The sequence below is a fragment of the Aspergillus japonicus genome, assembly GCF_003184785.1.
Source record: "Aspergillus japonicus CBS 114.51 unplaced genomic scaffold BO86scaffold_25, whole genome shotgun sequence".
Lineage (NCBI taxonomy): Eukaryota > Fungi > Ascomycota > Eurotiomycetes > Eurotiales > Aspergillaceae > Aspergillus > Aspergillus japonicus.
The window spans coordinates 354300-366836 of NW_020291662.1; the positions used below are offsets into that span (position 1 = coordinate 354300).

Below are 12537 nucleotides of genomic sequence, written 5' to 3' on the forward strand. Positions count from 1 at the left end.
GCTTCTGCATTGCATGACCAGCCTCGAAAACGAGCGATTTATCAGCATGGGGATTATTAATCGTCACCATGAGCACATGGCGGCTGGGTCGCAGAGGACTATAAAGATCCTCAACTTCTTCTCTCCTCAGTGACCCAGACATTCTTCAAGCTCCAATCTATTGCTTTCTGACCTAAAGTCAATCTACTCTCACCACTGCCAACATGTGCCACAACGAAGTTGAACTCAACGGCTGGACCAGCGTTCCCGTCAACGCTGGTGCCATCTTCAAGGATCAGCCTTTCATCACCGCACCTGACTCTCTCTCGATTGACGAGATCAACTTTCCTTCCGACGATCCCGTTGTTGCAAAGACTCAGGAGTATGCTCAGGCCGTTCTCCATCCGCAGACCTTCAATCACTCGATGAGAGTTTACTACTATGGTAAGTCTCTTTGAAAGAACGATGGGCACAGCAACTAATCTCGATCTGCAGGGATGGCCATCGCCAAACAACAGTTCCCCAAGCAAGCCGCTACTTTCAGTCCTGCTACCTGGGCGTTGCTCTGTCTTCTGCACGATCTCGGTACCGCCGAGGAGAACCTGACGGCCACCCGGATGTCCTTCGATCTCTACGGGGGCATCAAAGCTCTGCAGGTCCTCAAAGACTTCGGCGCTACGACTGATCAGGCCGAAGCAGTCGCCGAAGGGATTATCAGACACCAGGACATGGGCGTAGACGGGACTATCACCTTCTTCGGCCAGCTTATCCAACTAGCGACCCTCTATGACAATGTGGGTGACCACCCCCACGTCAAGGACTTCAGCAGGATCCTGCACGATACCACACGGGAGGAGGTCAACCAGGCGCACCCGCGACAGCGCTGGTGCTCGTTCTTCGCGGACATTATCCGGAAGGAGGAGACCATCAAGCCTTGGTGCCATTCCACGCATATCGTGGAATTCGACAGTCAGGTCGAGGGGAACACTCTGATGAAGAAGTGGGAGTGAATTTTTCGGGTTGTTGTTTGATGTATGCACGGAAGCTATGAATATATTTGATTGCATGAAGGTCAATCTACACAAGTGTTACATTGCCAACCCATCTGGTTCGACTTCACGTATGTAATGTTTTACTGGTGGCCAGATCAGACCGACTCCGACTCATTCAAAATGAGGCGATATTTCACAATCGACTGGATGGTGGCTGCAGCACAGGTCTGTCGCGCAGGAGAATCCACTGGTATGAGATCCCAGCCCACAATAGGTGTTGATGTAAAACTACAGTCTCTGAAATTTCCTACCTCGATATATAACCTCAGCGCATGCCGGATCGGGATCGTTCTACAGTAAAAGGAATATACCACACGAATTTGTCTGCAGTAGACATTCATCTCAAGCAGCCTAGCAGCTCCATGACAGATATATCAGAAAGTCTATTATGATCAGGCTTATATGAGTGTGTTGCGCAAGATTGGTACTATACAGGTATATCTGGTTCTGTTTCTCGGTCCTGCAGTACATCCGGGCCGGGAAAGTGGCAAAAGGACCAATATTGCGGATCGAGCCCAAGGTCCGAGCCTGTCTTTCCTGTATGGATGTCCATATGCAGGGCAAGACCAATGACCGGAGGGTAATGGCTGGTATCCCTACGACTGGGGTGATAGGTGGGATGATACCAACTCAATCTGACCGTTGGAAACGTCCCTCGGACCGAAACGGAAGTACCCTTAGATACGTCCTATCAGCTTATGCAATAGCCTCTTGAGTAGCACGTTCTAGAGAACGGATTGGCCCCAGGACCAAGGCTGTTGCACCATCTACATTTCAGCAAGTAATGTACCTGGCTAACATCCTGGAGTGTCCTTCGACCGCGCTCGATTTTGAAGCCAATGGATAGCCAGAAGTGTCTCCATACGGAGTGCAAGGCCCCCACTTTTAGATAGGCGTAGGCATATGGCGATGGCTTGCCTTATCGCTGCAGGAACCAATCGATATATCAACTCTCGATTGCCTTGCAGGACGATCGCTGCTCCTTGCAGTTGTTCCTGGGCTGATGCATTTGCTGCTCGACTCGCGCTATTGACTGCGTGGCCCCTGATCTACGGCCAAGACCGGCGTTTGTCGAACTACGACTGAGGAACTGGGTGATGTTCGTCAAGTTGACTGTGTTAGTGAGTGTCTTGATGATGTGGAATACCGGAGTATATTCGGTGGTGAGAGCTTCAGTTGGTGGGAGGCCGAGGTAGTTACACGGGTATATGTTGCCACTACCTGGTGGGTTGTAGATGCTACCTCACTTTACTCTCCACCCACCTAAAAGATTGTGGGGAGTACCGGTTTCGACAAACATCGCCACCATGTAGCAGATACCTACACAGGCAATCTCTGACCCGTACCTAGGTGCACATTTATGACCTCGGAGATATCGCTACTGAGCGAAACACTTGATGCAAGCATAGCAGAAAGGAAGAACCTTGTTCCGGTACTGTTCCGCGACCGACAAGCGTGCACACCACGTGACCTATATCCGACCGAGGGATCCGAGAAAGCGAGTCGGCCAACTTGCAGTGAATGCTAAGATTAGCCCTCCTCAGCTCTGGTTTGGTTGTTTACATGGCTGTGCTATGTCAGTGGCCACCACGAGCAAGACAACTTCCTCGGAGGATTCTCCCTTTCGAGCCTGCCCAGCGCATTGCTTTTGATGCTTGGATGCTTTGACACCATGCTACGGAGTAGTCAACTAGTGAATGATGATAATGATGTAATTCCAAACCCGTCTGACGATGATGCCCTGCATTCCAAGACCCGCCGAATGCGTGCCCATTTTGTGTGTGTGTGCAGTGTGCACCCGCCGAATGCACGCACCGTCGCACACTCTTCTCTCGGCCTTTCGGGAAGATAACGGGTCCATCAACTAGTTATTGCCCCAATGTTTGCGACGGAAAACCTGTCGGAGTGACCCATTGGTCCTTCATGAAGGGCCATCGCCTGCCAACAACCAGGTAAGGGTCCTGGAGGGCCAACCACGCGCTGTTGTTGCCGCCCCGAGTGAGACAGTTCCGGCTATAATTAGTGTGTACCCGGAGGTCAAGTACTGAGTACGGTAACCATTGTTTGCTGTCTGTGTGTAATTGTTTTCGGTTTTGGGTTGGGGTGTGATTTGGTGGTTGGTTCCTGAGGAGGACCAAAGATGTCGACAACTCGATAGGGCATTTGATGACTTGATCCCGAACCGTACTCCGTACTGTATCTCGTACTGCCTGTTCCTCCGGTCCGCTTGATCCACCGTTCCCAGTTGGGCCAACTGATCACCACGGATGCAGCGAGGAGACAAAGGGACATTCCCTCCAGAATTGGCTGTAAAAGGTTGTACTCAGTCGGACCGTCCGTATTATTGGCCCCTCCAGTGCTTTAGCGGTTGCTGTCTTATCTATTTTCGTTGACATGTTCAGACCTGTCCAGTGGAATGCCTCTGTCCTTGCCCCATTGCCACCTGGGAAAAGAATAATCATCAGATTTGGAGACAGACTTTTTTTCCCCATCTCTGAGACATCCCAACTCGTCGGTGGTACTGTACTATATAACTCCTCCGCCGGTCTATCCAGCTGCAGGCTTTCTTCTTTCATTATCACCATCACCAACACACACTCGTTCTCTCTGGACTTGACCCCTCGCATTCGTTTTGCATCCCAGTCACCCGTTTAACCCAACTTTTTGCTCAATTTAATCCGCCATCATGCGTTTCTCCTACGCCGTTCTGCCCCTGGCTGCCATTGTTGGCGGTATGTAATTTTTCTTGGTCTGCGAGGAAGATGGTCACTAACGCCTGCCTGCAGCCCTCGAGGTCACCTCCCCCACCAAGGGCGAGGATGTTGATGTCTCCAAGTCCTTCACTGTCAAGTGGGACTCCGTCAGCACCGACGCCTCCAACTTCAATCTTTACCTTGTCAACAACGCCGTCTACCCCCCGGTTGAGCAGAAGATTGCCAGCGATGTCGAGACCTCCAAGGGCTCCTACACTGTCTCTAGCCTGTCCGGCCTGACCGATGGGTACGTTCCCCGAAACTGTGCCCTCATTTTTCTATGCGCCGCAGACTAACATCCCCAACAGCAAGGGCTACCAGATCAACCTGGTCTCCGACGAACCCCAGAACAGCGGCATCCTCGCCCAGTCGCAGCAGTTCGACGTGAAGGGCGCTTCTTCCAGCTCCAGCTCCAGCTCCAGCTCCAGCTCCAGCTCCAGCTCCAGCGCCAGCGCCAGCTCTTCCAGCACCAGCACGGCCTCTTCGTCTTCATCTTCCTCCGCTTCCTCCGCTTCCTCCGCTTCCTCCGCCTCGACCACCCTCACTTCGACTGCCAGCTCTTCTACCGGTACTGCCAGCACCCTCATCTCCACTACTGCCCAAACCACCACTGCCCAGACCACCACTGCCCAAACCACCACTGCCCAAATCACCTCTTCCTCCTCCATCATCAGCGGCGCTCAGTCGTCGAGTGCCCGCGCCAGCACCGCAGTGGCGAGTACTAACAGTGTGTCGCCCTCAGGATCCGCTACCCCCAGCTCGACGGCCAACGGCACTGCCCCGACGGCCTCGGTCGTCCCCGGAGCTGGTTCCGCCCTGACTGCCCCCCTGACCGCCGTCGCCGGTCTGGTCATGGGCGCCATGGCTCTTGTTCTGTAAACAAGCATGCCCCTAGAGATACTCGAGAGATGATCCGCACCCGGTGGACACCCATTCGGATCATCGGATCCCGCCTTGATTTGATTTCCACTTCGCAATACGTTAATTACTACTATGGACATAAAAGGCGATCTTCGCGTGAAGTGAGATTGCTGTATTAATTGGATCGTGTCGGAGTGAATTGGTTTTCGTTTTGCTGTGTGTTTTATTTATTCCATGCTCTGTTTCTAGAATCATAACAATCTACCATTACTGTGGAAAATAGTGCCCAGTGGTCGCATCGTGGCCCATGTTTGTGTCGCTTGCCTGTTCCTGAATTGATTGTGCGACCGAATGCAAAACATGGTACGGGGTACGGGGGTACATGCTGGCGGCATTTTTGGAGTGAAAAAGGTGCAAGCAGCGAATCTCCAGCTGACATCATCCACCGCCGAATGCAGTGGAATGAGCAAAATGGGACAGAGTTTATTGGTGTAAGGGTGTAAGGGCGGCATCCACCGCCTTCGGGACCCTGATTATCCTCGCGTATGGATGGGTATTGAAAAATACGCACTGCATCCGGAACCGCACGGTGGGCTGGCCGGAAAGGGCGTTAGTGCAGCCCCGAGAGTTTTTCAGTCCTGGTCTGCTGCTGCTGCTCAACCACGCCGGATTCTCTCTTCCGAGACATTTTCTCAGGTGTTCAGGTTCAGGTTTGCTGGTTCTCCTGCCAGGAACAGCAAGACCCCGCCATCATGTCTCAATCTGTTTTTCGGATCTGGGAGGAGTTACTCATGCAAACAGGCTTGGGATGCGCTCTTTCCTGCTCTGTTCTCCGCGGGTTGCTCGATACGATGTGGATGGGGCTTGGCGAATAGCCGGCTTGCACGCTTAGAGACTGAGATAAGGGAAATGAACTCTACATCTGCTTGCATCGAAGGATTGACACCCCTGCAGTGATGCAGTGATGGACAGGGGGAATTGACTTGACCGTTCAGTTCTCAGGGGAAAAGGTGGTGATGAGTGGAAATGAGATGGGATGAGATGCATTGGGTGCATGTTCTGTCTGTCAGTCAGTCAACAGCAGTCCGACCTATTGGCAATAATGTTTCAGTGCACTGCCCCACTTGCATGATGATTACTTAGTGTTTACTTCATGAGGAATTGCCTGATTGGGGTGTGTAGACTCTTTGGGTCTCATTGACTCTATTTTACTTTTTGTGCTGGTTGTGCTGGTCGTGCAGTGGTGCTAGCTAGCGAGCAAGCCCTCGTATCCCGGTCTATCGGGGGGAGCCTATGGCCCGGTCCGGTGGGTGTTACCCATGGGCGCCAGCTTACCTTTTGCTCACCCACTCCCAGCCTGGGGCCAGGAATCCCCCGGTCTCCCCAAGTCTATCCGTAGATTTCATGATCACTGCATCCGCAACTGTCAGTCACTCAAACAACCAACCCAACAACCAAGCAGGGGCAAACACATACAACGGGTCATCCAGCCTCCCGCGGTCCGGCGCCGCCGCATCAACCCAAACGCTAACCCCAACTGCCCCAGGCCCTCCCCTGCCCTCCACGGGGAACTCCCCATACCCCCGCGCGTCAATCACCACCGTGCCTAGTTTGCTGACGCTGCTGCTGTCGCCTCCCAATACCTCCATCCACGTCGCCTGCGCGTGTCGCTGCCCGACATACATGCGCTTCGTGGCACGCCCGGGCGCGTTGCTCAGCACACACGCCAGTCCCGCCGGATGGCGCGCGTTGCCGTATCGGACGAAGCCTGCGGTTGCACACGGGTGGGTCAGATACGAAGCCGCCACGTGATGGATTCAGTCCCAAAGTCATGAAGTCATCACTCCATTGGGGAATTTGGGGCATTGCCACCTGGCCATTAATGTGGATGGTAAGGCGGCGGGAACGTACCGATGCAATGCGCTTGGTCGAAGTAGTCTTGTTGCTCGCCGTAGGCGAAGAGCTTGCGCGTGCGCGTGAGGATGGGCAGGTGGTAGGCGTAGGCTGGGTCGCGCTGAGCTTGTTGTTTCTGCGCGTCCCAGATGCCGTAGAGGTCGCCGTAGAAGAGACAGGGGCGGCCTTCCTGGCGGAGGAGGATGAGAGCGTAGGCGAGCAGTTTGAAGTCCGGGGTGATGGTGTTCTGTGCAGGGGTCAGTATTGATAAGTGATAAGGCCGTGGTTGGATATCCGAGGTGGGGAGGCTCTTACCTCCATCATTTGGCCGGGTTGCTGGCTTGCTGTTAGCGGTCCTATCGTCAGGATGCATGGTGAGCTGCACGTACCGTGTCATGGTTCTCGACGAATGTCTATGCTCCAAGGTCAGCACTCCCTCAACCTCACCTTCACCCACTGCACCCTCATCTACCCTCTACCCCCTCAGAATCGAACAGCAAGAACATACCAAAGCATTCCCCCCACACCGTTCCACCAACGTCCCCCGCAACACGCGCCGCAGATCCCCGCGCCCTTTCTCCAACGACACCCGCGAGAAGTTATGCACCAGCGGCGCATCGACCGCGACGACCGTCCCCTCCATCTCGGTCTGGACGTACCGCACCAGCTCCTGCACATCCCCCGTCCAGTACTCCCCGATGACGACAAACTCCGGGTCCGCCGTCGCGCGCATGTGCGCCGTGAACTCCTTCTGGAACCGCGTGGAGAAGTGCTTCGCCGCGTCCAGCCGCATCCCCTTCAGCCCCAGCCGCTGCCCGATCCACGTGCCCCAGCGCAGCACGTCCGCGCGCACGTCCGGGTGCGAGTAGTCCAGGTCCGCGAACATGAGGTAGTCGTAGTTCCCCAGCTCCTGACCCACGTCCTGCGCCCACCCGGGCTTCCCCGCGCCGCAGATCCGGAAGATCGCGTTCTCTTTGGCGGTGTCATCCCAGTCGACGCCGCTGAAGTGGTACCAGTGGTATTCCTGGGCGCTGTGGACGGGACCCCGCCCGGAGAAGGTGAAGCCCGTCCAGCCGGATATCTCGGTGGGGTTGGCGATTTCGACATCGCGTCCTGGTTCACCACTCTTAACAGATGTATATCTCGGGGGATCGGGGGTAGGGGGTGCTTACGCTGAGAATCAACCTTGACCGCTTCGAACCGCTCCGGGAAATCGGCGCCGGCCTTGTGGTTCAGCACGGCATCCCAGTACACGCCCACCCCGAGGGTGTGGGCGTCCTCCATCAGGGCCTCGAGGTCGGCGAAGGAGCCCCATTTGGTGGCGGTGCAGCCCTTCTGGTCGAATTCGCCCAGGTCGTACAGGTCGTAGATGTCGTACCCGTTGCCGGACGGATTCATCGCTTTACAGCCGGGCGGGAGCCAGACGGAGTCGACTCCGATGGCGTGCAGGGCCGGCAGGGCGCGTTGCAGCCGCCGCCAGTGGCGGTTATCATTCGGGATGTGCCATTCGAAGCCTTCGAAGAGGAGTGTGTTGTCGTTGGGGTCGTGCCAGCTAGGCTGGGATTCCACGTTGTCGGCCTTGGCTGTGCATGTGCATGACGTTCAATATATATCGCTCTATGTATGGGGGGGGGGAGGGCGGGATAGCGAACCCTCTATTTGCTTCCAGTCATGGAGGTCTCTTCGCTTGCGCGGGCGGAAACACCACAGCAAGGAATCCATTGTGCTGGGGTGATTCGTGTGTACTGTACTGGTGTATGGACCTGGAAGTGTATATCTGGTGGCGATTGTGCTCTATACACCTACACATACACATACAGGGAGATCGGATTGGCCCCTGATTGCTGTGCTATTGCTGTGCTCTTGCTGGTGCTTCAATGCAGCCACCGACTGCCTAAGCTAAATTAGTCCATGTGTTTATCCCGCGGAGCTTTTCTTACGCCGCCCGGGTACGGTACAGTGGTACGGCTGTGACCGCCTTGCCCCATTGGAAGGACGCGATTCAGGGCAAAGACAGGCCCAGCGAGACACAATACCGGTATCAGGCGGGTAATTACCGACCCTCCGGCGGAAGAATATTCGATCATTCAGTGCCATGTGGAGTCACCCTCAAAAGCCGGTCGAACAGAAAAATGGGGCCTGCCGTTAAAAATCGAGGGAAATCCATTTTTAGACGCAAGCTTCGGTGACGGAGCGAAACTGTGGTGTCCAAGACATTCCAGATTGTCGCCCCACTACGGCGAAGACATTGGAGATTAAATGCTTGAAGAGATTACTTGATGGAAAATGCATGCATGCCCCTGACTGCGCTGCAGGGTTGAGCATAATGAAGCTTAGCTTACCGGTTACATGAAGGTAGGAGTTAAACTCAAGTAAGGGCCTGTGGCTAAATTCAAAAAAAAAAAAAAATAAAAAAACAAAAACAAAAAAACAAAAATAAAAGATAATAGTAATAAAAAAAAGAGAGGAAAAGATCAACCAGGGACAGCGCCAATCGAAAGAGGAACGAACACCAAGGTATGTAAAATGTGTATGTACATCAAGAAATTGCTTAGGAGCAGCCGCAGCAGCAAGAAAAAGAAAGCTAATCAAAACCCGTAATCGGGAGCACCATTTTCAAAACCACACCCCAAACTGCACAAGCAACAAGCTACTCAACAAGGTGATCATCGCAACCAAACCCCCGGACACCTGCGCCACGGTCGGACTGGCCGCGGAACCCAGCGCTGCCGCCGCCGCCGACAGCCGCAGATGGCTCAGCGAGGTGGTGTTGGAGCCGTAGCCACACAAGCCGCTGCCGGGCATCAGCGTCACCGGGAAGAACACCCGCGGCTCGCCCTTGTCCATGGGCACGATCAGCTGGCTGTAGTCGTTGACCGTGTAGTTCACGCAGTTCAGCACTTCCACCACCTCGATGCCCGCCCCGTAGGTCATGGGCAGGGTGACGTTGTACGAGCTGCCCGTGCTGCCCTGCGTCGACAGCAACATCACCACCTGCCGTCCGAAGGCGCCCTTCCAGAACGCCAGCTCACTACCTCCCTGGTACAGCGGGATCGTCTGCATCTCGATGTATTCCGGGTCCAGCGTGTACGCGTGCTTGCGCACCCGGTTCAGCTTCGAGATCAGCGTGTACAGCGTCGAGCTCGTGTCGTACCCGTACTCCCACAGCGCCTCGCGGTTGTGTGTGCCCGCGTACGACCCGTTCAGGTGCTGCTCCTGGCCCTGGTAGACCCAGGGGATTCCGTCGTAGAGCATCTCGAAGACGATGGCGTTCTTGGCCAGCTGTATGGGGGTGGGTGGTTAGTTCAGAGCCCTTTTTCATTTATGCATGCGCATGGTCGTGCGCATGGTCATGCGGAGGCTTATGCTCAATGGAAGCGGAGGGGGCTTACCGTGAGATCGTCGTTGGCGAACGCGAACCGGTCCACATCGTGGTTCTCAATGAAGGTGGGCATGGCGGGGACGTCGTTGCACAGTTCCTGGACGAGGGCGATCCGTTGGAACAGGGCGCTCGGGTTGCCGCGCGTGAAGGCATCCAGAATGGTGTAGTACAGCGGGAAATTGGGCAGACTGGGCAGGTAGTTGTCCTGGTAGTCGCAGACAATGGAGGCGTTCTGCTCGAAGACCTCACCGGTCATGAAGGTGCCCACGCGGTCGTGAAAGGTGGTCAGGAAGCTGGGATTGACCGACTTGGCGGCGTCGATGCGCAGCCCGTCGATCGAGTACGTCGAGATCATCTGCGTGGCCCAGTCGACCAGCATGTTTTGGACATCCTCGTGCTCGGTGTACAGATCGGGCAGGGCAACGATCTCGTCGCCGGTCTGGCACAGCTGGGCCTGCGTGTAGTTGTTCCAGTTGGAGATCTCGCAGTAGCTGTGATAATAGGACGAGCTGTTGAAGGGGGTCAAGGCCGAGTAGTCGATATTGGTGGCGGGGTTCTTGCCGTTAGTCATGTAGGCCATGTTGTTGATGACCGTGTCCATCATCAGATACATGCCCCGCGCGTGGACGGCGGAACTGAGATCCAGCAGATCTTGGTGCGTTCCGAACCGCGAATTGAGTGAGTACAGATCATCCGGCCAGTATCCATGGTAGGCCTCACCATACGAGGCCCGACCGTCGATATTCTGGATAATGGGCGAGATCATCACCGCATCGAACCCCATGCCCTGGATATAGTCGAGCTTATCAATGGTGCCGCGCCAGGTGCCTCCGCAGTACAGTCCGGCCGTGGTGTTACAGGCGGCCGCCGTGGTGCCGGCCGGCAGCGCAAACCGGTCGGTCATCGTCTGGTAGATACTGCGCGACTTCCATTGCTGCGTTGTCGCGGCTGAGACGGTCTCATACCCACCCAGGAGGGCGAGGGTGAGAACCCATTGCCCAAGGCTGGCAAGTGAAACCATTGTGTGTCGTGGGTCGTGTGTCGTGTGTCGCGAGATCTAGTGCGGGTGGTGGTGGTGGTGCACTCCCTCCCCAAAGGCAAAAGACGGTGGATGGGCGGAGGAATTCAGAGGAGGAGAGGGGAAATTTACTTCCAGTCAATTCAGTCTAGGGTATGTCTTGGTGTACTGCACGCGGTTCAACAGCACCAGAGCGATAGGCGCATTACCACCAAGGGGACCAAAACAAGGAAGAGCGAGAGAAGAACAAGAAGAGAATAGCGTGTGTGATGCAGAGATGCAGTGATGCAGAGATGCAGAAAGAACGGCAGTAGTCGGTAGAACGAACGAATGAACAGCAAGTAGGCTGGAATGAATGAATGGGATGCGTTAACAGGCAAAGAGCGTCATCTCGATAAGATGAGGGGAATGGCAGAGGGCATGATTGGGAAGAGGAGATAACTTTGCAGGAGACGGACGGACGACGACGACGTCTACATAGTCGAGTGCTGGCTGGCCACGACCGGAGGGGGAAAGCCAGAGGAGGCAAAAAAGCCCTAACTAACTGAGTGCAGTCAACTAAGTCTGGAGAAATCTTCAAGCTATCCCCAAGCAGCTAGTGACGGGGCCATCACCATCTAGTTGGATGCTAGTTGCGGCCACAAGAGGCCAGAAGAGGTCATAAGTTATGGTAGTGTCCATCATTCCTATCCAGGGGCAATGCTTGTTGCGGCGAAAAATGGGTAAACCTAGATGAATTGAGTCAAGTTCCCCTCTTTTCCAGGGCTTGAGTGGCCGCTGGACCGAATTTCCTTGGAAAGTGTGGAAGTTCCTCGGCAGAAAAGCAGGTACAACAACACCCGCTGGTGTCCGGTCACAAATGGATTAATTGCCGTTCACGGGGCTAACGTTCCCCATGTCCGTCCGTCTAGCGTGGGAAAAAAACAGCAGCGTGGGTGGGGGTGAGACAGGAGAACTCTTAGTCTATTAGACCGGCTGCAGGCCTATCACCCTCGACGAATGGAGGGCCAACATCCATATCAGGTCTCACTTGCACCACCACAGCCCGCATGCATCCTCGCCGGCTATTCGTTGGTTCCCCTTTTTCGCTTGCTAATAGTCCAGCAGCCGCTTGGTGGTGCCTGAGCGGCGATAATATAAACCCCTGTCAGGATGCCCACGATCGAAAAAAGGGGGTCATATGGGTCATCATGGGCCATTATGGGCGGGCGTTGAGTCGTTGATAGCATGACTGGAATTCGTAGTGGATAGATAGGTTGGGGTGTACAGTTTAATGTCCGAAAGCAAGACAAGACAGGACAGGGCAGAAACTTCGGTCAGGGTTCGATCTCCATTCTCAGCCCAACTGGCCGTAGCACACTGGTGGATCCGGGCACGAACACCCTATTGCCCTATTGCCCTATTATTCCTACGAACTGGTGAGCAAAGGGAAAACGGAAGGAAGGGACTTGCAGTGGGCAGATCAACGGGTAATTTCAGGGGATTGACAGGGGCACGTGTGATTTGTGTGGTTTGTGTGGTTTGCTCGCTGGAAAAAGGGACTACGGAGATTGGGCGGTGTTGGGTTGGCCCCTGCATGCAGCCTTGAATCACCAACAA

At 54.9% G+C, this 12537-nt stretch overlaps 4 protein-coding genes across 4 annotated transcripts; 2 read left to right on the forward strand and 2 right to left on the reverse strand.

The window, feature by feature from the left end:
• Positions 1-27: 27 nt before the first annotated feature.
• Positions 28-1186, forward strand: BO86DRAFT_96528 (cyanamide hydratase). Its single transcript, XM_025677834.1, has 2 exons — positions 28-423; positions 475-1186. Exons 1-2 carry the CDS (start codon positions 204-206, stop codon positions 987-989), a joined length of 735 nt encoding a protein of 244 aa, XP_025527583.1. The 5' UTR covers positions 28-203; the 3' UTR covers positions 990-1186.
• A 2411-nt stretch (positions 1187-3597) lies between these two features.
• BO86DRAFT_389406 (GPI anchored serine-threonine rich family protein) lies at positions 3598-4702 on the forward strand. Its single transcript, XM_025672124.1, has 3 exons — positions 3598-3763; positions 3818-4031; positions 4093-4702. Exons 1-3 carry the CDS (start codon positions 3718-3720, stop codon positions 4661-4663), a joined length of 831 nt encoding a protein of 276 aa, XP_025527584.1. The 5' UTR covers positions 3598-3717; the 3' UTR covers positions 4664-4702.
• A 1332-nt stretch (positions 4703-6034) lies between these two features.
• BO86DRAFT_410017 (alpha-amylase) lies at positions 6035-8394 on the reverse strand (the record flags this gene model as incomplete). Its single annotated transcript, XM_025674457.1, has 8 exons — positions 8191-8394; positions 7711-8121; positions 7047-7651; positions 6928-6951; positions 6854-6874; positions 6557-6785; positions 6122-6413; positions 6035-6056 (listed from the first exon to the last, which is right to left on the reverse strand). Exons 1-8 carry the CDS (start codon positions 8258-8260, stop codon positions 6035-6037), a joined length of 1674 nt encoding a protein of 557 aa, XP_025527585.1. The 5' UTR covers positions 8261-8394.
• A 760-nt stretch (positions 8395-9154) lies between these two features.
• BO86DRAFT_399825 (alpha-amylase) lies at positions 9155-10941 on the reverse strand (the record flags this gene model as incomplete). The annotated part of the gene is made up of 2 exons (XM_025673663.1): positions 9155-9820; positions 9931-10941. The coding sequence occupies 2 exons, from the start codon at positions 10939-10941 to the stop codon at positions 9155-9157; spliced, it is 1677 nt and encodes a 558-aa protein (XP_025527586.1).
• Positions 10942-12537: the final 1596 nt, after the last annotated feature.